This window comes from Lates calcarifer, linkage group LG7_1 (assembly GCF_001640805.2).
Source record: "Lates calcarifer isolate ASB-BC8 linkage group LG7_1, TLL_Latcal_v3, whole genome shotgun sequence".
In the NCBI taxonomy this organism is placed as follows: Eukaryota; Metazoa; Chordata; class Actinopteri; family Centropomidae; genus Lates; species Lates calcarifer.
This window is the reverse complement of record NC_066839.1, coordinates 16701169-16726458: the sequence shown is the minus strand read 5'-3', so window position 1 is coordinate 16726458 and position 25290 is coordinate 16701169. Positions and strand designations below refer to the sequence as shown.

Sequence of the window (25290 nt, the reverse complement as noted above, 5' to 3'; positions counted from 1 at the left end):
ATAAAAATGGCAATATTGTAAATGCATAATTAAATATAACATAATCAAATTTGTGTTGAAGAAGTATGTTCTACTGTACAGTAAATCAAACTCTACAAATGTAAAGCAAAAATGTCAGTACAATTCCTTAAAATCATTCATTTTGCTGATTGAATTTTGAAAAAATAATAACGTAGTGAAATCATATCATGACATGATTTCCAACAAAAGTGAATATACAATAATATTGAATGATGACCAGTCTCATTTAAATGTCTTGTATTCTTGGGAGCAGGCCATAAAAACTTGATACCACATATCAAAAGAAACACAATAACCCAGTACCTGAAACCTAAAATTATTTTCACTTTGGATAAAAAAGATTTCATTGTTCAGTACAGGGAAATAAGGTATTGGTGTCATTTTACAATATGATATCTCTGACAGATGACACACACTTCACAACACACAATCTGAACCACCTACAAAGGTTGTACAGCAACCCTAACCCTATTTTAAATGTATTTCAATTACACAAGACATCAGGAGCACTGATGGCCCCTAACCATGTAATCCCAGAGGTCAGAGGTCAGGATCAACTACAGAAGAATAAGCTAATAGAAACTCAGCACTTTGCTCAGCCACACCTCAGGAGGGTGGATGTTTGCAGGTCCTTGAAACCTGCACTTGCTGGGTGTAAGATAAAAGTTGATTGTCGTTGGGGGCGCTCACCTGTTATCTGCGTCTGTCCCTGCGGGTTGAAGGAGTTGGCCGCCGTGTTGAGAGTTGGCCGGGGGGCTTGAGTGGGAACGGTGACCCTCACCCTCATCCTCTCCAGCTCACTGAGGCGGTCTGAGAAGAGACCAGTCTTGGGAGGATCCTCGAGCTTTTGACGATGCCCTGCGCAAACACAAAACGTTTTTCATTGGAAAAGAGTTTCACTAGGCACAGATGGGATCCAGGCTGTAATAAAAGACAATTTTATTAGATATCAGTGTTTACTGCTGTAATGCTGCATTCAAGGCATCATTTTATTAACTTAAGATGAAATTCACTGACATCACTCAGCTCTGTATGATTAATGATCTTAATTTGCTTGCTGTTCTCTTAGCATACAGTGTCAGTCATCCTGTATGATGTACATTTAATGACTCATCTCTGTGTACCATGCGTTTCTTGGCAAACATAGCTGGTGCTCCTTAACAAAGAGAAGCCTCAAAGGCTTTTGGGAATGGGATGCTACATCCTGCTAATTGACGAAGACAGGCAATTATCTCACAGCACCTTGCATGAGAGAAAAAGAGAGAGTTGAGAGAGATCCCGAGAGTGAGAAAGTTGCACATATGTTAAGTTTTAACCTGAGGCTTCTTCCTCAGGTAAATACAAGTTCTCACGCCATTCCCCCATTATCCCCACAGGAGTCGTAACCTATGCCAAATATGTTATAGCCTGTTCTTTTCCTGCATTCTTCTGCTGATAAGTTTACACCCTTTATATTCCTGATTCTATTCTCATCAGTCTTTCCATCTGGTAACTCTAGACACAAATACAAATACAGTGCATGCACATTGCTAGACAAATAAGCAGATTGGTGCCTGTCTGCCCTGTCATGGGAACCACAACAAAATCTGCCCATGGGCCCAGGTGTAGACTGGTTTTGCATAGGTGGGGTAAAAAACAGAGGCCTGTGCACATACAGCCCTTTTACACTGACATAGGACTGTGTCAGTGCGTCTGTCTGGTCTTGCACTAGTTCCTCTGTAAAGGTGGTAAAGTAAATATCAAACACAGGAGAGTAGAAACTCCTGCTGTGCTTGGCAGAGCTCCAGCTGGCTCGGGCAGAAACAGCAAGCTACTTCAGAATCCTGCCCAACCTGCCTGGGCTGGGAACAAAAGCCTGGTGCTACACCTATAGTACTGGATAGGTGTTATGGAGAAGAGAGAAGAGGAGAGGAGATCAGAAAATAATCGCCATTTGTGTTGCTGAAGCGTCATTACAAACATCAAAGACCACAGAATACTCTTCACTGGGGGTAATAATCTAAACATGTGTACTAATAACCCCCCCAAGCTGAGGAGCTTTGTTGCGTGTCATCCTCAGTTTTCTCTGTTCATACATACTTTCTGGTCACTTTCACAGTCAAATAAAAGCAAATTGATGCAGAAAAAAAATTCCTTTAGAAATTGCCTCATCTTCAGCATAGCGTTTTTCCACCATTGCAACTTTGAAAAAAATTATTTCACCCTCAGAAATGCTTTTATACACCATCTGACTCTTCACAACAAATTCATTTATTCTGGAACAACTGTTTGGAATTTTAATACCAAACACTGCTGCTATGAAATGAGACTCGAGGATGGCGGCAGTGAGAAACCAGCCAGTGACAGTCAGACAGACCCTGATTTTTATTACAATGACGTTACTGGACTGGCATCATCCAGTTCAAAATAAACAGACAATCTCATCATCAGCTTCCTAACATAGTTGCTTTGGAACGCAGAGTAATATCGGCTACTTGAAAAACCTCAGCTTATTGAGGACTTTATAACGTAATTCATGTCCATATTTCATTAATAATATTTCCCCATCATTCCTGTGGATAATTTGTGCCTCTCACTGGCATTCCTCATCTCTCTGTGCAAGCTGTGCCCAGTCAATCATAGCGTTTCCATTTTCAACAGACCGAATTTCTATTCTAAAAAAGTCTCGGGACACAGTGTGGGCTTTGTGCACAGCCCGTCTCCTAGTGATGGGAATAAATAGCAGTGAGAGACCAAGGGAGATGAGGGGAGGCAGAAGGGGGACAGATACGAGGGGGGTGGGAGGGGGAGACACACGGAGAGGAAGAGACCCTGATGACTAGTAAATTAAGAGCTCTGGATGGGTCAGGAGACACGGGCTCTGTGAGGAGTGCTGAGCACAGAGTAGAGCGAATGGTGAAACAGTTAGAGAGAGTTTGGGATTTTGACATCTCTGAGGAAGATCTTAAAATGCAGACAGATATTTACAAGTATATTCAAGAAGATGAAGATGGTTCTGACCTGCATGACAAGCCAGCTGTCTGTCACTGGTGACTTCAATTTTCTGTCACAATTTCAGCAACTCTCAGCTTCCACCCTGGACTACCATTCTGTCAACAAACCTATGGATGCAACCCTGTTCAAAGGAAACTGACGTATTTTTTCTCTTATAGGAATGCAGCATGTCAACCACCACATTAAGGTCCACTCTACACTCCAAACAGCCAGACCTCAAGTCCATTAGTTTAGCCGGCCCTGACAGTAAATACAGTTTTTCATGAGTTAATTACACCTTTTAGACGACAACTGTTGCCAAACACAAGACGTCTCAGCTGTTTTATCGGAACCCTAGCAGGGTGGAGGAATGAGCCGGGGGTATTTAAAGGAGCGGGAAAGGCGGATGATTTCACTGCCGTAGGGAAAGTCCCTGAGATTCCCATCATCCCTGTGAAAACAGCGGAGATTTTCGATAGCGCCTGCCACTTCCCTGCCCAGCCAGCGGCCGGAAACATGGACAGATTCAGACCAGATGTGAGCAACTTGCGCACACACACACACACATACATACACACACACACACACACACACACATACACACACACACGCATACATGGAAACACGCACATGCAAGAATGGACGTACAGTATGCAAACACACGTCTGCACATGCAATCATGCACATTTGCACACATGCATGGTGCATATAATTTGCGCATACACCCACAGTACAGAGTTACACATGCACAAGCACACACACACACACTAAAAAAAGATAAATTATGATTAGATAACACCTCTGTAGATAGTATCTCTAATCACACAGTTGCAGGCTGATCCTAGAATAGTATTATTTCAGGCATCCAAGAGACATAAGTCTGGATTCAACTCGCCCCTGCTGATCTGATAACAGTTAATAAGAGCGAGTAGGCAAACAGAATATAAGTCCTCTGTAATTAATGGCAGCATTAGATTGGATCTGAGCCTGAGCACAGAGATTTTTAATGTACGGCAGTTTGCTGTTCCCTCATATGTCCCGGCTGAAAATATTCCTCAAATACCCAAGTTCCTTTAGCTATGGGACGGCTTGTGCTGGGGTTTTACATGACAAGCGTACCTAGTTCCAAGGGCTAAAAAAGTGAAATATATTCATTCACTTTCTTGTTAGATGAGAAGATTAGATAAATGTTAAGCTACAGGGAGACAGCTAGCCTGGCTTTACCTAAAGGTAATAATATTTGTTTTTTGTACAAACATACAACGTGTTGATTAGTGAGCTTTAGAGGAGGTGGTAGGCGGATTTTGTGCCCTTTAGACAGAGCCAGGCTAACTGTCTCCAGTCTTTATGTTAACATCTCCTGGCTATAGCTTCATATTTACCATAGAGACATCTTTCACTAAGAGGATATTTCCAAAATGTCGACCTCCTCCTTTAAAGCACCTCCTCCCTCTGCCAACACATCAAGTTTCAGCTATCATTGCAGACACATCAGTAGGAAATTCTCCTGCCTGCTGCCTGACTAAGTAACATGTGAGGAAAATGCAGAGCGCCAGAAAATCCTGAATAAATGGGATAATTTATAAATTTGGTGTCGCGTCATGCCCTCTAAGCCCTTCAGTCTGGTTTATGATCACCGGGTGAGCTCGAATGAATGTATCTTTGGGGCTGATTCAGAAAAACCCCCATGCTCATGGAGCCTAAGTTGAATCAGCCAGTCTGTGTTTGTGTGCGTATGTATGTGTGTGTCAGTCATCTCACGGTGGAGCAGCCAGTAAAGTCGATGAATGGATACACTGGGTCCATATTTCACTTTTTTATTTGGAGCCCTCACAGTGGCCATGTTGTTTTTGTGAGCAGTCAGAAACAATGAATTATTTCAGGTGGCAATCTGAAGCTGGCAGAGCGTGGTTCGGGAGGAAAAGTGCTGAGTGGGTGACAGCCAGACGCCCGTCTACCATGGGGGTCTGGTATAAAGAGAGAAAGGGGGGGGGAGATAATAAAAACAGAACTGAGAGGAGGAAAAAAAAAAAAAAAGGAGAGAAAAGACGAAGAAGTGAAAAAGAGAGACGAGAGAGGAGGTTTGGGAGATGAGGCGGCAAGCGAAAGAGAGCAGGAGAGAGAGAGAAAGAGGGAGCCAGGCTGTCGTGGAGCGCTGCCAGCCGTCTGTGTGGTCCATGCGTTCCAGCCTGGAGGAAGCAAGCCAGGCAAGGGAAGGGCACACACACACACTCACACACACTCTTACATACACACACAGACATACACAACAATTCCCAAAGGCGATACATTTATTGAAAGCAAAAACACTTTATATACACACTTACATGATATTGTGCATAGTTTAAAGAGCACTCACACACACATAGACACATACACACACACACACACAGTTAGGCTTGTGTGTGGTTTTCAGACAGGGTCCCTCTGCACCTCTCTGCTCGCATTAAAGTGTTTTGATTCAGAACGGGGGAGAACGAATCCCTCAGAGATGTTTTTTGTTGCAGCTCCGAGCCAACCAACTCCGAACCCTCTTTCTTAATCTTTATCTCTTTTTATGATTCACTTTCTGCCTCCCTCTCTCGCTCTTTATTCATCTGTCTTTCTCTCTGTCTCCCCCTCCCACTGAATGATTTTGTGTTTTGCGTTGTAGAGGCCTTGGCACCTCTTCAAGGAACTTCATGAGACATTCAACTGACTGACTGCCTCTGGAAAAGCCTGCAGTCTTTTTTTCTCCTCTCTCTTTTTCCCCTCCTCCCTCCCTCTTTTCATTCCTTTTCCTCCTGATGTTTTGGGTGAGTTTTATTTGTCCAGATCCCATTGTTAAAATCTGCTTCGAGTAAGGCAGCAGCAGAAAGGTGTGGGTGTTTGTGTGTCAATGTGTGCATATGTCTGTGAGGGACAAAAGACTACTAAGCCTTCATAAATCCTCTTTAATTACCTGGATGCTGTACAAAAGGATATTCTATTTTTTTGGACAGGTTGCTTGAGGCAGTCACTGACAAAGCATGAAGATCCAGAGACATAAAGGGCCTCGTATTCCTGTATATAATTCAAGGAAATGAAATAATAGCTGGCTGACATCATCTAAATATTGTGGTACAATGTAATTAGCATCTGTGAGGGTCTTAGCATTTAGCATGAGCATAAACGTCTGTTATAAGAAACAGCAGGTAATAGTACCCTACAAGTGCATGTAATGGCATGCGTATGTGATGACAATGTTCAGAGACCTTTTGGTGTTGTCATGACAGACTTGATAATGGAGGCATCCATCTTACTCATACTGTTTCCAGCCTTACAGTACTGAATAAGGCATACTTATTTCAGGAGTTTTAACAGGGTATAGCCAAGCAACCACTCCAATAAGGTTGTTTAAGTGTGTGGGTGTTTGTCTGAGTGCATGTGGTGGAAACATGCATCATCCTCTACTGCCCCTTTCACTTGTGGTGTGCCACAAGGCTCTGTTTTAGACCCACTATTGTTTTTTGTTTACATGCTTCCTCTGGGAGACATTATTGTCAACTATAATATTATTCCTTTAAAGCACTATAGGATGCTTTGGCCCTGGCATGATCTTGATGTTATTTAAGGGGGCTTTTATGGGTTTCTGTTTCATTTTTCATCTTTCAACTGTATGTATCAATAACACCTGGTGATAATAGCGGTCCTGTCACTATTATTCAGTGCCTTGATGAAATTAAGATGTCCAACAAGTTTTCCACACCTAAAACCAGAGAACAATTTATTGGGTCATCTAAACTTCATCCAACTCACCCTTAACAACCTTGGCAGTTGAACACGAATACATGGATAAAAATCTGAGAGTCCTGTCTTCTGATGCTAAATTCAAGAGGGTGGTATAGTGAAGAAAGAGGCTTCACTTAACGATCATATTCAAAGTCTGATCTTTTCTGTCCTCTGCTGACCTGGAGAAAGTTATTCACAGCTTTTATTTAATCCCGTTAGAACTACTGTAACTCAGTTTAGTGCTCTCTCTTGACTGCAGCTGGTCCATTTACATTTACTCATTTGACTAATTTGGCTAAGTGTGATCACATCACCCCTATCTTAGCTTCCACTCACTACGAGTTAATGTCAAATTTTTACTTATTACATCCAAAGTTAAATTAGGTCTAGCTCCAAAAATAATATCTGTCAACTCCTGGCCCTTTGTGAGCTGGATCACAGCCTATTGCTTGTCTGGAAAGGGTCTCCTGGCTGTTACAAGGTCCAGGTTAGTAACTAAAGGCAATATTGCCTTTGCTGTGTGAGCTCCACAGCAAATTTCTTGCTGAAGCAACTTAAGTTTTCTGCTTCTATGTCACGTCACATTGCTTTCATTTTCATGTTCAGCCTGCTATTAGTTACTGTATTGTGATTTTACACTTACATTTTTCCCTATTGTCTCTATATTAGTGTATTTTATCTTTGTTATTATTATTATTATTATTAAAGCTAATACAGTGGATGTATAGAGATGGAGATCTCCATAAGTAAGTATTATGTGTATGTATGAGTGTGAGTGTGAGTATGTGTGTGTCGCAGGAAGAGTTTGGCTTGGCAGACAGGTCTCCTGAACCACTAATATTGTCTGCAGGCCTGTAAGTAACCAGGGCCTCTTCACCAGACTTGTTAACACCCTGACCAAAACCGAACCAAAACACGACCCCGTCCCCGAGCCCGGAACCCCCCAGACCCAGCAGCTTCAAACACCAGAGAGCAGAGACGTGTCTGACCACTAACCTCCACCACTGACACACACACACACACACACACAGAGTTATGCACAATAACCACTGCAATATGCCACAGCAAGACACAGTACATGTGACGCCACAATGGTTTTTGTCACCTCCTATGTTTGTCTGTCATCAATTAACTATAATGAGAACAGTGGGTTTGGACAGAAAGCCTTGTATATTGTGTTATTACGGCTCAGCTATTATCACTCAGGAAGTTTGTCTCAGCTGGCTGCAGCCACCATCAGGAGCAGCTGAAAGGAGACAGAACCACCTATAAAAGCATATTGGTTTAAACAACCACTCCCTGTCTATTAGCTCAAAATGACATTTAATGAGGCCTATTAGCTCTGCTCCAAATCAGCACTGTGCCTACACTAGACTAATGACACCAATAACACACACTCTCGCTCTAAATCATGTTGTGGGTGCACATACGCAGACACAGGCACTAGACAGACTGACATATATGCATTTGCAGTCACATCTACATGGGCAAACCAGACATGCACACGCATCTATGCATGAGCACACACAGACACATACATGTGCAAACACACTTGTTGAGTTGTTGGTACAGTGGCAAACCACAGGGTAACCGAGAGCTGTCAAGCCATTAAGCACAATGCGAGCCACAGAAACCGAGTTAGCCTCCCGCTAATAACACAGTGGCCAGAGGGACTTGACTAACCACTTACCATACACACACACACACACACACACACACACACACACACACACACACTATAAACCTCTGAGGAAAATCATACCACAGATCTTTAAACTAGGCCTCACTGATATTCGTCACTCTAACCACCCAATTAATTAGCTTAAGCTCAGTTCTGCAGTTCAGAGATATGAGCCCCCTTCATTCATGGGTGGTCCTACTTTATCACCCTCTGATATTAGATGAGGGACCAATGGGGAAATGACATCCCTCAGGAAGACTCATATGGCTACCATAAGGCTTATCTAACATGCTGACACAAAATGTCCTTCCTGAATGAGACACCCACAACCAGGCAAGTCATTAACAGGAAGCAAAAACTGCCAAAAGCAGCAGGAAAACTGTAAAAACTCAATAAAAGCATAGAGAATGGTTATTAATTTTAGCTTTTCAGACTAGCCTGCAGCCCATGTTGAAATCTAGCCTTATTGTCAGCTTATTTTCCACAAACAACACAGTGTTTTTACAGAGCAGGGCCACTGAGTGCCAGTGTGTGTCAACTTTAAGACAGCCTACTGTTCTTTCTCTGTGTGGACCTCTCCCTGTAGGGGCCCAGTATACCACAGGCCTCCTAATTACCCACTCGTTTAACACAAAATAGAGCTGTAATGGCCGACAAAGCCCCCCCATGTGTCAATGAAGCGTTCACAGATAGAATCACAGTTTTGGACACAGCCGGTGCTCTCAGCACTGAGTCTCTCCGTGCTGAAACCCGGAGGAGGGGAGGTGCGGTTGAGAGGGCACATGTGTGTTTTGCCACCCTCCGACCTCGGCTTAATGACCCCTGAGAGAGAGACGTGTTCTGGCTGTAGTTTCTGAGTAAATTACACCGGCACAGCAATTCTGACCACTTAACGGCAAAGTAAAGAAGTTCAGGGGTTACGTATGATGACATAGTCTTTATTGCTTAAATTACTGTCCTGAGACTGAAGTTAGAACATGCAAACTTTAACTTTGAAGCTTTCTCTCAGACCACAAATACAAGGGAAGAGGAATTGATGAAAGTGCAAAGTGTCTTCCCCTCACCTGACATCAGGTAGTACTGCATTTGTCTCAGTTCAGTGTCTCAGTCTCACTTCACATCCCTCCATTAAGGTTTTTTGGACATGAATCTAGGACTGCAACATTGTTGAGACCAAACTTTGGCTTTTCTAAACAAATTCTGCTCCGACTCCCATCTGCTCGCCACCAAATAACTACAGGACTTGTTTGAAAGTCATCTGACGGGGGACAGCAGATGCACAGGAAATGCTTTTGATCAAACAAGATGGCTCTAGAGCGAGGAGGGATAGGAGGGGAAAAAGTGGGTGTGATTGTGAGTACATGTGCGTTTGAGGACAAGCATGTGCCTTTGTTTCAGGGTGCGTGTTGATGAGCGCTGAATTTCGATTGTGTGAGGCGTTTTCTGGCACCACAGGCAGGTTTCCTACAACAGAGACTGATGGTGGTACTAATCCTACTGTCTCTCGGCTCCTCTGTGTCTCTGTGTCGTCCTGGTGCCATATGTGACGGGGCCAGCGGCAGGCGGGTGTGTTGTTTGTGATGTGATATTGTTCATTGAGACGCCATGAGATGAGAATATGTTTTTTTTTTTCTAATGAATAGGGAGGAGGGTTGGAGAAACAGCTGCATGCCAGACCAGTTGGCACTGACGGCTATAGTAAAGTTTTTTTCCTCCTCAGTTGTTTTTATATGGCCCATTAAAATGAGCTGATGCTAGCACTCTGCTACCCAGTGTACCCTCTCAAGAATATTCTGCCTCACTTTTTATTTCTCTTCTTTCTCTCACACTGTCACATGGGAGCCCGAGCTGCTTTCTCACAGGTCAACTTAATTAAAAGCCAGCTGATTGCTCATTAACACAATCAGAACTTTTTCCAGTAAAACTTTTTCTTTTTGTTAATTAACTTGTTTTATTACTCTGTCACCATTCTAGCTAGGCATTTGCTGCCACTGGCGAGCTACACAGGCAGCCACACCCACAGCTTAGTTAAAGGGGTACATTAAGAGTACAACTCAGTCTGAACAAACAGTTGTATAATAATTTAATATAATGATGTCCTCTGTGGCACCAGAGGGAGCTTTCTAAAGAATTACCCTGATGATGTCATCAGGGTTATGTCGGTTTTGGCTTGAGACTTAAAGTCTGAGCCTGCATTACAATCTGGAGATGTGGAGTTTGATTGAAGCATGAATTTAGGAGGCAACATGGGTCTAATGAAAGATGCTATTGTGGTGCAGTATGGGAAATGTAGGATCCAGTGTTTGTAGCCCATACTAGGGGCTAAAAGTGAGGATAGCTTGACTTATCCTGCTTTGATTTAAACTATTCTTTTTTTGGCCTGTCTCTCATCAGTCCCCAATGTTTCTAGATGTTCACTTGTGTATCCCTTTAAAGGCAAATTAAAAGCAGTAATATATTGCATGCATGTTCCCATACTGAATGTGCGTGCATTTGTACTCACTCCTTGGCTCACGCGGTCCGTCCACGGTGACCTTTATGGCTCGGTGGTAAGTGGCCACTTGTGGTGGGTTGGTGAATACTGTGATTGTCAGCGTGAAGCTCTTGCCTGTGGTGACATCAAACAACATCAAATGACATGCCATCCGCAGAGACAATGACCTGCATTCATCACTAAACCATCCCTAAGTCACAAGTGTGGTTGTGATCACATAATAGCCAATACAAATAGGGAAAAATCGACTTTAAGAGGATTAACGGCAGACGACATTGCTGTTTGAGAGGGTCTATTTAAGTTCTTTGGCAGAGCCTAAATGGAAGATTGACTGGAGGAGCCAGTATCTTGTTAACTAGACTTTCTCCCTGTCTAACGCAGTGTGAGTGGGCGAGAGGCATTTTAATAGTCACTTCCTTTCTCGATAATCCCCAGCAGTTGCTGCCTTGGGGTTGAGTGTGCGTCTGTGTAAGTGTGTATGTTCCTATGTGCATGCACGAGGAATGCTATGAATCAGAGTGCAACAGCCAAGTCAGCAGCAGCACTAACGTCTGAGGTATGCAGACGCATCACGTAGCCATGACTACACGCAGGAAACAGGAAGTGGGGGGCAGGTTGCTGCAGCGACTCAGTGGAGCAGCTGTCCATTGAGTTGCAGGCATCAACCCGTGCATGTCCTCCCCTCTTCCGTTCCACACTGCAGCTCACTATAAACATGCCTTTCAAAGAGGTGATAAGTCAGGGAGATAGCAGATCACAGATGCAGCAGGTGTCCCACGTACCTGGTGTGAGGGGCATGTGGGTGAAGCAGAGCTAGTGATCTACGATAAAAGTGGGACACCTAGTGCATCACCTCTCCCTGCCATCATCGCTGCTGTCATCTGCTACCTGCGATCTAATTTGGGTTCAGTGTCAAGCAAGCCTGTACACTTCTACACTATTAAGCCTAATGATGTTATCAACAGTATCTGATTACTCTCTGTTACCTGTCCCATCCATCCATGCTGTCATCATACGGTGGCACCATTTCAGCCCTGTAACTATCAATCCTTGTCCATCTCTGTTGGCTCTCCCCGCCTCTCTAGACACCACTTTTAGCTATCTAACATCCTATCAGTTCTCTCTGCTTGTACTTATCTCTGTCAATGCCGGGTATTCATTTCAGACACCTTGAAGTCTGATCTCCCCTGGCTCCTATGTCACTTCCTGTGACTAGATTCTGTGTCACCGCGAAGGGACGCATGCAAGGTCTCCATGACAACAAGTTCAGCCACCATGCCTCCTCTCTATACCCTGTTACTCTTCATCCCTCCTTACCACCACTGGTTTCCTGCCTCTCTGACAGCTTCAAACAGAGTCACAAATTGAGAAGAAAAAGTCACTGGTGGAGCTGCTGACAGCTCTTATCACCACCAACTTATCATAGGCAATGACTTTCTGTGAGACCTGTAGAAAATAAAAGTCTCTAAGAAAATCCCTCCAGAAAAGTTTCGAGAGGGTGAAAAGAGGGCGAGAGCACATCCTCCGTGCCAAGTTTCAAATCATAAATAAGATGATTTAGTAACAAGACGGTAAATGATGCAAAGAGTCGCTTTAGCCATGCCAAATATTCAGGGAATGTCATTTGACCCAATAGCAGTGCGCCTCTGCTTTTCTGCCTAACAGCCTGAGGATGTGTGCAAAGAGTGATCAACTGCAGGGCTGCAGCACCACCCAACTTGTTTATAGGCCTAACCTGAGCTAGGTCATGTCAGGTGAACATTAAGCAAAGGATTTAAAAAAGACTTGTTTCTTGTCATCAGATTAACATTTTCTTATGCAGCTGATGGTGGACTGATGCACACCCCACCTTTGCCCAGAGCTTCCTTTATGAAACTTAAAGGCAAAGATCCCGTGGAGGAGACAGTGGCTTTGAAAACTTGTTCATCTGACCTGGGTTAAAAGATAAAAAAATAAATAAATAAAGGATCCTCATTTTAAAGCAAAGAGAGCAGCAGCAACATGATTCACCGCTCAGACTTTAGGAGACGGGCGGTGGGATTTGAGCCCAGAGTTAGAGAGATCATTATGTGGTTGCCACGTAGGGAATGTGACCACTAATCCACACCACTGAACCTAATAGCTCCTACTGAGCAGTGGTAGTATACAGCGAGAGGAGTGTTTTGGGCCTCACCTCTGCCACTGCGGCCCACGAAGCGAAGGTCGTTGAAACGTGCTACCTGGTTCTTCATCACACCTGAGGCATTCCGCAGCTCGGCGGAGTAGTTCTCATCGTTCCCCGCCATTACAGTGACAACAGTCCCGTCAGGTATGTCTCCCAGGGCAACCACCTGTTTGGGTGCACAAAGGTCAAAGGGCAGAAATTTAAGAACTATTTTGATTAAAGTTCTGAAAGAATACACACTTTTCACATCCTCGTCCTGTGGCTAAAAACTGGTAAAATACAACCTCCATCTACAATATGCTACAACATTTTCTCATAATTAGAAAAATTATGTTAGAAAAAATTTTTATAAAGGAATTCTTTCAGTTTAAAAGCCAAAAACTGAGTGAAATCAAACATCCCTTTCTCTGTGAGTTTCACTTATAAAAGAATTCATCTCACTAATGTGACACACTTGTTTTACATCATGCCATCCTCAACCAAATGATGTTGATAGATGGATTTAATTTCAGTCCCCTGAAGCAGTTTGATATCATGATAAATGTGATTATGTGAATCACTTCTAAAAGTGATTCACAGAAAGTCTTAAAAAACAAAAGCAGAGAGGCCTTGTGTTATCATTTAGATTCCTGGATGCAGATAAAAGCACGTGAGAAGGCCTACAGAGCAGCAATAATTAAAGAGCCGTAGTAATAAGAACACTGAAATAACACATATATTTTTTAAAAGTGTCACATTTGATTTGGAGCCAGAGCAACAGCTACAAATTTCCACTTTGGTGTTTCTTTGATCCATCCTTTAAATAATAACTGTCGAGTAATTAATAGGGCCTTTCCTGTGAAATATCATGGGAGCCTGCACAGGCCTGAAATATATAAACAATTACTCTTTGCTGCCTCTTCAAATATATCTTTTTCTTCTGCTCATTAAAAGTGAATATAATCTGAAGACTAATTACAACAATTTAGTATAATCATTAAAATAGTTTTCGGTTACAATAGAACATAGTGTGGTCGTAACATGCTGTTATATGTTTTTAAATATTTTCTAACATATGAAAATAATTGTCATAATTAGTCATCATGAAAACAAAGCTTTTAATGTGGCCTTATTATCATTCACTTATTGGGAGGTCTTTTTAATTAAGCCACAATATTATAGTGAACATCATTAACTGATGATTGGCAATAAACACAATGTTGTTTTTGTTTCTATACAAAATGTGAAAAGAAAACAATGTGAACATGTGATGCCTTTTACATCTGGATACAATTAACCATACCTTCACCATTTTTCTTTTAAACATCTCTTTTCCTTTATGGTTTTTGATTTTACATTGCATTTTCTGAGTATATTTTGTTTGAGAAGTGACATTAAAAACTTCCAGATAACACAAATTACTATTTAAAATTTGCAATAACAACGTACAATAGTGTTTTAAATAGTGTTTTACAGAAACTATGGTAAACACAGGTGATTCAAAAGTCAACGAGACACCAGAGAAGATAATTAAATACAAAAAACTCGAAAAAAATAAATAAATACGAAATTCACGGCATCCAACAGCATGAAATGAATCTCACTTGTATGTAGACTGAGTCTTAAAAGAAAAATCATACATTCACTCCTTTTTAAAATCACATTTGGTGGCTGTTTCTCTTCCAGTGAAGACGAATCACACGGCAGTTTGGCCACCTTTTAATTTAACCACACATATCTGTGTCGGGACTCACCTTAAAGGCGACAGGCAGCGTCTTGTTGCACCGCCAGTGGGAGGGCAGGACCGAGCACAGAAAGTTGGGGCTGTCGGTCCGGACGAGCTCGGCCGGGTGGTCGGCGATGATCTCGGCCATGCTGCGGTTTTCGTGGGGACGCAGTCTTGGCACCGCTGCCGCTGCGTCCGGCTGCCCGGCTGGAGAGCTCACATCGTTCATCTTCCCTGGGACCGGCTGGAGGCTATTGGACGGCGGACTGAACCTCCGACTGGCGCTGGGATCTACGGGAATTCGCATCACAACAGCGTGGATTATCAGAAAAAAGGCACCAAAGGCTCTCCAGCTCCTCTCTTTTCTCTCCTTTCTTTTCTTTCTCTCTCTCACACGCTCAGGGAGAAACTCGGGAGTGTGCGCCGCTGCTCGCTGAACCTCAGCGCGTCTGCCAATGGAAAATGGGACTTGGTGAGCGCACACCGCGTTTCAAAACCCTCTCCACTACAAACTTTAGTGGGCGCCTTCAAACGACATAAAATATACTTCTCCGGCAAGAAAAACAACCCCTGAAAAGTTGATGATGTTTTAAATGACAAGTTCTTTTTTTTTTTCAAACTTCTCGGAGGAAGCGTCCGTGCGCCATAACGCAGGCGTAGTTGCTCATGTGCGGTTATAAATAACATCAAATAAATGTCCGAGCACGTAATAGGCTATACGGTTACCAAAAAAAGCAGGTCTAAAATGGAACAGCCGGCCCAGATGCTCAAAAAAAGTTTTTGTCTGTCTTCCGCGAGTGAAAAGTCAAAGCGCTGCTCCAGGTGCGTCATTGAAGTCTTTGTGCCAAACTGAAAGGCTCTCTGAAAGCCCGCAGGCTATGTGCACACAAAAAAAGTTTTCAAAGTCAAAGGGATAAGCTCTGACAATACTTAACAGAGCTATTTATAACCCTGCGACGCCTGCAAATTGTACATATTTTTTCCAGTAAAGTCTCTCTGCCGACCCGCAGGTTTTGTATACAAGGGTTAAAAAAGCTGATGAATCGGGAGGAAAAAAATCATCGCCGTTGAGATGAAGGAGGCGGAAAAACGAATCCCGTTTTTGTAGCCGTAAATGTGGTTAGTGTTTGGAGGCCGGGGTTTCCCGTGCTCAGGCTTTTTGTGGTTTATATAGCTCAAGCGCCCAGCAATTATTGCACTGATGCGACTCCAACACGTGGTGTCTGGAGTCAGATCCATTCCCTCCGCCATAATCTATCACGCCTATATATAGACGACCGGACAGGTCTCCGTGTATCGTCTATACTAACGTCAAACACATGGGGCAACGTTTCACCCCGTTTTATTTCTATGGTTATTCACAGTTAAAGAGTTTCACACAGCCCCGCTGTACATACCGACATGTTACCGCTCTGCTGGACCTTCCGCGCGCTCCTAACTCTGGAGGTGGTCATTTCCAGTCAGCACACACACGCACCGGTCCATCAGACCGTGTTGTGTTACCACTCTATCCTGACAATATGAGGTTCACGAGCGCATTCGGAGAGCCGAGCCCGGGTGAGAAGTGAGTTACACTCCATAAAGGTAGGAGCGAGTGAGTCACCGGAGAGCGGTGAGTCAGGTAGAGGCGCAGGAGTAGAGTTTCACTCGGTCGCAGGGGAGAGCTGTTGTGCAGGTGTACAGGTACTCTACCTCACACGGGCGTTAATTTACGCCCCATCCACCGGTGTGGAGTCGTTAACAGACTGCGCTTTTTGAAAAAGTAAAGTATGTAAAATCCTGTTTCACACTGTTATTACATAGCTACAGTTTCATTACATGTAAACCAACTATAACAGCGCAAAAAGATGACGCCCTGGATCGCTTCGAAAGTGCGTTAATTACGCACGACTTTTCATATGCATACCTCTAAAAGTGTGAGTTAAAGTACATTCACTCAAGTACTGCATTAAGTACACATTTCATGTACTTGAACTTTACATGGGTATTTCCATTCCATTATTCTTAACACTTGTACTCCACTACAGTTCAGAGGGAAATTGTTTTTTTTTTTTTTTTTTTAAATTCCACCACATTTATGTGCAGCTTTACTCATTTTGCAGATTAAGATTTAACATGTAAAAATATGGTGATCTTATAAAAGAACATACTTTATTATATATCACATTATAAAATTGTTAAAAATCAGCTCCATCTCCACCAACTACACCAATAAAATGCCCCTTTCCTATTGCAGCAGCAAAAATAATCAGAAATATAAGACATAATAGTGTAACATTCACATGGAGCATTTCTACATTATGAGTACTTTTACTTTCAATATTTTAAGTACATTTTACAATACTTGTGCACTTATATAATATTTTTGATGCAGGACTTTTAGTTGTAATGAGGTTTGGCTAATTCTACCTAAGTATCTGAATACTTCATCCATCACTGCAAAATGAATGATACAAAATATATGTCTTGCAAATTAAACAAATTTTCAAGCCAAGCCAAAAAGAAACACATTTTAATAAAAATCTTACTTTAAAAAGCACGAATGGCACCTTTACACTCCTGCATAATTACAACTCTCTACCTTGAGTGAAAAATCAGTTCAAAATAAGAGAAAAACAATGATTTTATACTTTGACTTTGCTGTTGAAATACCCAATGTTCAGAGTGGATGCTGCTCTGAAGGCAGTCAGTGAGAAGGCCTGCTCCGCCTGCCCCCCTGTGTCTACTGTAGAGGGCATCATCTACCCTCCTTGAGCTCTCTGAGACTCCAGTATCTCAGCCGACTCTCATCACCCACCCCGCCCTCTGCCCTGATTATCCATCAGTCTCCCGATGAGTGTTTTTGAGTGCCACATCACACAACAGCATGTGTATTGCTACTCTGTGTTCCTTTTCCGTTTGCTTTTCCTAAACAGGCTTTTTTATTGCAGAGTCTTTAAGACAAAGGCCTTTGATACTCTGGGCCTGTTTCAAAATAAAAGGGACTACTGGGAGGCACAGCTGTCTGGTTATTTGACTCCTGTTAGGGCTTTTGCAGCTTATTTTTGTGCTGTAAAGTTGGATATAGTATTATACATTTTACAAAAAGCTTTCTGTGTAGAGACAAAAAAGGTTTACTCGCAGCACTACAGCCTGAGCACTTGAAATAACTTGACTTCCTTGTGTTTCATAAGTATGTATGTACGTGGGTGTTCGCATGCATACATGTCTGTTAGCAAATGTGTGTGTGTGTATGTGTGTGTGAGGATGTGGGAGGGATATATATAAAGTCTGAAAGCACTGACACGCATCTGGCACCTCGTCATGTGGACGGGGAGGGGAAAAAAAAAAAGAGTGATTGAGTTACACTTCCCCTCCGTGTGCCCCAAACACCAGAAATATGGTTCACATTGTCCAACATTCTCAAAGATCAACTAACAACTCATGGATGAATAAATGTGAATAGTAGTAATTAAATCTGTAATAGTGATAAACATGGCCTTGCAGGAACCGTGAAGCCAGTTATTCCAACAGGGTAAAGTTTCAGCTCCGATAATATCATTTTTTTCGGCGCTGAATACATTTGGAGTAATGTGGAAAACATCCTTAATGTTGTAGTGGAATCTAATTTAGGAAATGTTAGGGATGAAATAATGACTAGCTTTGAGTCAATTTCATACAATCAATTTAGTCAGCCTAATTATTTTGAATGCATGTGTGCTTGACATTGTTTTTGTTTACTCAGATTTGATTTGAAATTTAATTTTGCAGCTGTTTATTTGTGGTTTCTGAGTAAAAGACACATCAATCGCTACATTATGTCAATTTCACATCCCCAGTGAACTCACACTCTTTCACGCCCAACTAATGAGTCTTTTTTTTGCCCTCCATTATTGTCCCATCAGAGGCAGCAGCAGGAAGAACCTCTTGATTTTCCTAGCCCCAATCCCAGGCCCCAAACACCCCTCTCCCTCCGCAACCCCCATCCCACCCCCGGTGTAGTCGTGACTTAAACCCTGACAAGCCCAAGCTCATCAAAGAGTGTTTGTCCCATCTGACTCCGCTTTGCCCTCCCTGCCTTACGTCCAGCATCTGTCTTCCAGCTCCCTACAGGGATACAGGCCCACGCTCATACGGTTAAAGGCCTGCTCTCTGGCTCTCTGTCACTCAGGGCAACCTCTGGGCTTAGAATCCACCGTTTGATGTCCCGGAGATGTGAGGGAGACAGTGGAGAAGGCGTTAATGTGCCAGAATACGCTGTTCAATCAGAAAATACCACTTCCACCACTGCAGTGTCCTGGATTTAACCCAGCCAAAAATCTACTTTTGATTAAAACTGAATGCTGGAACTTTGACACAGAATTGGACTTTAAGGATATCTCACCGATCCTGCTCAGTATTAACAGACTTAATATTATGTAGTAATGAATCTCGCGTAAAGCTGTTCATTCAGTGCGGCTGCTGCTCGCCTGGTGCACAGCTGGATCGTCTCTCTCAGCTCTGGTATTATTCATCTACTGTGTTACACTGGCTTGGAGTCATTGCACAGTAGGAGAAGTCACTAACAGTGAAGAACCACAGTATACCACATTGAGCAGGATGTGCGTTTTATGATTTATGGTAATATTGTATTTCTGCTGCTCAGTTTCAATTATTTGTTTTCAATAAAAATCAAACTCAGCTGACGCTCAGACTAATTTTCCTGTCGAGATATCAAGCGCGTAATAAAAGTTTCTGTTCTCTTTCCCACTTGGAATGACAAAGACTATGTGAACCGCTAATATGTACACACACACACACACACACACACACACCCTGTCTATAATGTTGTCAGCAAACTAACCATGCAGAATCTCTCTCTGTCAACTTCGTTACATCTCTCTTGCTCTTTGACATTGACAGAAACACACACTTAGAAGCCTGCTCACATTGACGATTAACTTACACCTCATTTGGAAAGATTACAGGACACAGAGCTCAGTGCCGATGCTAAAAACTACATCAATAGTCAGATGCAGCAGTTTAAGCACGACACACCCAAGTGCATGGGCTCACGCACATACACGCTTTTTAACTTTTATTGAAAAATAATAAAAACACTGGTGAGAAATATTAGTGTCTCTCCATACCACTCTTCCTCTTTCCTTCTCTCTTTCATAAGCGCATATTCTCATCATTCAAGAGGAAAAGTACAGCCACTTAAGACTCAGGATTAAGGCTCCATTTCACAGTGGTGCATTTTTCAAGACACTTAATTATAGCTTTCTAGAGGAGGGCTGTGACGAGGCCCAGGCCTTTTCAGCTCTAACGGGATGTTTCCATGTTTGGCAGGCCACCAGCCAACCGGCCTGCCAGCTAACCAATCAGTGAGCCCACCAGGCAAGGCAGCAAACCAGCCAAACATCCACTCTACTAGCCAATCAACCAAAGCCAACCAGGAGAACAGACCGCAAAATCAAGCCTGCCGGTCAGTTAGTTAAGACTTCGGCTGGTAAGCTGGGCCAACCGGGCAGGTCAACTGGTGAACCAGCCAGCGAGCGGAGGATGACGACAGGCAGAAACTTTACTCCTCCTGACCTCACCGATGTATCCGCGCGCTGATCCCAGATCACAGCTAAGCCCTTAATGACTATTTGTCACCGAGCCTGTGACATCACAGTGAACGGTTAGGATGAGGACGGCACGTTCTGCGGTGTGTGTGTGTGTGTGTGTGTGAGTGTGTCCCAGAGCAACCATTTTCACGGAGGTTAGCTCAAGTTTTGTATTAGACTTTGGGGGCTGTGCCTATAGAGTTTAATGTATTTATATTGCAGCACTGAGAGATGCAGAAAGAGTTTGTCTGATATTTCACTTTGTTCTTGAAATGGCAGAGAAGCAGCATGGAAAGAGATGGAGACATGGAGGGGGCGGCTGTTCACTGCTTGTGGCAGGAGGGTAGAGAAGGAGGGAGGGAGGAGGGGTATAAAGACAATTTCCTCTCTGCTCTTATTGCTCTGACTGTCTGCCGCCTACCGCCTTCATGGAGGTCCCTAATTGAGATCACTTGTACTTAAAAATAGGAACAAAAAAGGAACTTCTGTGGGCTGGGAGATGGAGAGGAGAAAATAAAGCAGTAATATGTGACGAAGGCTGCCATTAAAGAGTCCCAATGATAGATCTGAGCGACTGGGGCATGAGAGCTGAGAACTCTTTCTGTGTCTGCCAGGGAACCTTCAGATGTTGACGTGTCACACACCACCTGCTGTCATAGCGTTAAAACTGTGCATGTGTGTGAGAGAGAGTATTTGTAGGTTTTCTGTGTGTGTGTGTGTGTGGGTATGTGTGGGTGGGTGTGTGGCTCTTTGATGGGGAAGGGTGACAGTGCCCGGGGCTGAGGCCAGAAACATGCCAAAAACGGGGAGTTCAGTTTTTCCACTTTTGTATGCAACTGTGTGTGTGTATGTTACCATTTTTCTTTACATCGCTGCAACAAAATATCTTCACAGTCATCAGGCATATTTGGCTGCCCCTGCTCTATGCAGCCTTTGTGTCATTAGCTATGCTGTTATTAGTCCTTCACTTTAATTCAAACGTTCCACCAATCAAACCCTCCCCGGAGCAGCCTTTCCCAGACTCGGTCCCAGAGTGTCCCTAAGGCGTGCTGGTTTTCCCTTCAAAACATCTATCACTCAATCAGGTCTGATCGTGCTATTAATCAAACAATGAGCCCCCCCTCCTTGGAGACTAGTTTGAAGGATTGACTTGGAGGAAACGCAGCGTATCCAGGAGTGGTACCGGACCACGGCTGGGAACAGGAACCCTGTAAAGAGCGTTTTTCTTGGACTGAGACCCTCTGTAGGTGCTAAAGACAATACAGACACTCGGGCTAGGCCAACATTCCACTTTACACTTTTCCCTTCCTCTGTGTATTTCACTGGTCTACTTCCCCTCTGCAAACTAGCCGGCTAGTATCAAAATATTTATAGTACATCTGCAAGACATGCTGTTCTCATGTATCCAGGGCCGTTAAGCCCTGTGTTCATTACGCGAGGTAAAACTAATACCAGATTTATAGGGGGAGATTTCTCTCTGTTCTGCCTGTCTGTGTAGTACGATTGAGGATGATTTATTGGAGGTAAGGAGGCACAGGCCAGATAGATAGAATGACTATATGGTGAGAGGCAAACAGGCAGCGGCCCAGACTAGCACTCGCAGGGGGGCTATCGGCTATCAATCGCCCGTTTCCACTGCTCCTGTTTCGAGACTGGAGGAAGGCAAGGAAGGACGGGCAGAGGGCTCGAGACGAGGAAGGGGAGGAAGGAGACAGGAAGGGGAGGATATATGTATGTATATGCATGGAGACAGGGTGGAGGAATGTCCAGGTGCACTGGGTCCAAATCGATGTAAGGGGCTGTAGAGGAGGGCCAGATGGAGGGAAAAAAATGTCTGTCATGGATGCTCAATTGAACACAGACATAAACATTAAACCAAAGACAGAGTAAACCCACGCCTGGAAATATACCATGTACATTTTGTCCTGGAGCATTTAAATGTATTAAATAAACTATATGTTTTGCTTGGCCATCTTCACAGAATGGGTATCATGAATGGCTTTTACTGAAAGTAAGGGAGCCACTCTCTCAAAAAAAAGTTTGCATTACGGCTCCATTTCTGGGGGGTAATCAACATCAAAACTGTCAGTCAGTCAAGTGAATATGTCCAGCACTGAGACAACAGCCAATCAGATAAACAGGAAATGAAAAAACAGTACTGGGCAGGCACCGCAAGCAGCCACAGTACTGGGCGTGCGTCAAGCAACAGTGCTCAACTTCCGAGGGTTTGGATCTCGCTCTCTTTCTCTTTTTCCCGATCTCTTCCTGATCGCAGTCCAGCTCGGAGCCGCTCCAAAACACTGAGCCTGAACTCTGCAACCTGGAGCCATACATACTAGATCAAATTCCAAACCATTCAGACGTCAAAATGGCCCCAGGAAGCCTTGGCTTGTGAAAAATTTGAGAGGCCTTACATGTAGCGTCTGATGCTCCGTGCCCTGAACGAGTTAACAAATAAAGTTGAGAGTGTCACGGCAGATGCAGCTCAGTCAGAGATGGGCCTTTGCCTGAAACCTTTTGCCTTAAGCCTGTAATTACACTGTGCCTATTAGGCTACCGGTCAGAAATGACTCACAACAAAGTGGGTGTGTAGAGGGGGAGAAAAGAGACGGATGGATGGAGTTCACTTTCATAGCTTCCAGCCTGAGATGTCCTCAGACAAAATCAATTCCAGTCATCTTTGGACAAGGGTTCAATGAAAGAAAACATCATGAAAGTTCAGGGAAAACATGATTTCACAGAGGATAAATGACTATTGTTTGATTATGCGACCTATGACCCTGTATTTTCCACACACACTCAGAACTTGCCGGTTATTCCGGGACAGGGCCTTTTCATGTCGTGTCTGCTCTGCCCCTAGCTGAGACTCGGATGACGCCAGCTTTATAGCGCCTAAATCGAGTCCTGAGCAGGGAGGCTCATCAACTGCCGGGTCCCACGGGGAACATCAATTACGTTGTGAAACGCTGTCCTTCAAATACAATCTATTCTGTGGTGTTGCATTATGGCAAAGTTGAGAATTTGAACGTCACACGCATAAAAAAATCCTCTCTGGCAACGGGGTTGTTGGGATGTGGTCTCGGGCTGACAATTAAATTGTCCGCTTGGAATATACTGTCACTCTGGAAGCATGAGATTTATGGCAAATAATTTCCCGAGAACTGATCATCTTAAATGTTTTAACTGGATTTTATGGCGTCATAGATCACTCTGATATGTTCTTGCGTCCTCAAGAGACTGAAAACGGTTCCCAGTAGTTGCAGAACTCATTTACAGACAATTAAAGAAGCTCTAAACAATCCAACCTCCTCTCACTGAGTTATTGTTGAAAAGGTCTTACACTAAATTAGTCTCTTTTAGCAACTTTCCTGCAAAAAAGGTATTTGACATCTTACAAGCCACATTATAAAATAACTCTCAAGCATCTTCCAGAATAAGCAGCCTCTACCTCTAACAAAACCCTTGATAACATAAAACAGGTATACAAGGCTAAAAGCTATAAACATTAAACCTGTGTTTACATTGCAAGGGATTCTTTTTCATCAGTAATCGTCTCACACTGTGAGCCTGATGATTGGGTAATATTTATGATGGGCCCTGAGGGTGTGCTTCCCTCTCAGTCTGTCTCATGTCTATAAAATCTCTTACCCTTGGCTCAACTGCAGTGCAGACAAGGTCCCATTAGAACCTGATTGTATATGTGCTTTTTAACTATGCCTCTATAGTGGCTTTAATGTGCACAGGTCATGTGCATATGTGCGCACATGCATGTGATGTGGGTGTGTATGCACAATATGTATGTGTGTGTACGTGTGTAGCAGTAAAGGGGCTGGCTCTCAGACTCTGGTTAACCAGGCTATAATTTGGAGGCCCAGCGAAGACTCCCAGCAGCCTCTCACTGTTTGTTTACCAGAGAGACCAACTCTACTGTTTCTGCTGCATCTGCAGGGTCCTGCAGGAAAAGGGCGTGTGTATCTGTCTGGCTGTGTGTGCACGAGTCTGTGTGGGTAGGTATAATCATGTGTGTAATGTACTGTGTGAAAGTGACATTGTTTCGAATAGGTAAAGATAAATTCGTCTGTGAACATTTCCACTCTAAATTTCCTTCAATTGCCATATTTCCTTAAGTGCTTTGTTTTTTAAGGAACCAGTGCTTCCAATTAAGCCGAAGAACTCTGACATTCCTCACTCCCTTATTTTTCTCACACATCTTTAAGCAACAGTAAATCAAGGCTACAATATACATACACCACCCTTCCAATCCTGAAATGGTAGCTTTGTCATAAATAAGAAAACAAAAAGAGCCCAACTTCACAAAAAACACCCTTGCATTAAGAAGTGTTTGTCAGCAAAAAATGACTGCTATTTTTGTTTGTGCCGAGTGTAATTCTCCCGAGACTAAACTGCTCGCTTTCTGTCCCAATTGGGCTTTTTTTTTTTTCACCAATTCTCCTCCCAAGCAGGAATAAAAAGAAAACAATGCAATTCAAAAGACCGGAGCTCCCAGCCTGTCATTTAGCTGTAACTTTGAATTGTCTTTGCTCTGCGTGAGCTGTTTTGTTTCACGCACACACACAGAATTGTTGCAGCATCCTAACATTCCATCACGAGAGAGGAAGAAAGACAGAGGAGGAGAGGAACTTTCAAAATCACTCTAATAAAATATTCCTGCTCCTCTGGGATCCTCCTTTGCTCATTCAGCATCAGGAGGAGTGAAGTGGAAAAGGCCTGTTATTGGTCTCCGTCCAAAAAGGAGGAATAGAGAGAAGAGAGAGAGACCTATTTCCTTTGGGGAAAGACAGAAAATAGAACGAGCAGCGCAACAGTTGACGGAAAACTTTTAACTGCGACAACAAAATGAACTACAGACGACTGTAAGAGGGCAGCTGTCTGGGTGAGTGACAGGATTCAACTCCAGACTGAAAGCCTGCT

The 25290-nt window shown here is 43.3% G+C and overlaps 1 protein-coding gene across 5 annotated transcripts in view; it reads right to left on the bottom strand.

Annotated features, from left to right (window-relative positions):
• runx2b (RUNX family transcription factor 2b) overlaps positions 1–25290 on the bottom strand; it is a 42058-nt gene that overhangs the window by 8104 nt on the left and 8664 nt on the right. For 3 of the 5 annotated variants that reach the window (XM_018697937.2, XM_018697934.2, XM_018697933.2), the window contains exons 3-6: positions 14817–15079; positions 13093–13249; positions 10929–11033; positions 712–879 (exon numbers count right to left, since the gene is read on the bottom strand). In XM_018697937.2, the coding sequence (XP_018553453.1) occupies positions 712–879; positions 10929–11033; positions 13093–13249; positions 14817–15079 (693 nt within the window). Of the gene's footprint in view, positions 1–711; positions 880–10928; positions 11034–13092; positions 13250–14816; positions 15080–15514; positions 16133–16185; positions 16478–25290 lie in introns of those variants that run through there. The other 2 variants (XM_018697935.2, XM_018697936.2) reach the window with 2 other exon arrangements.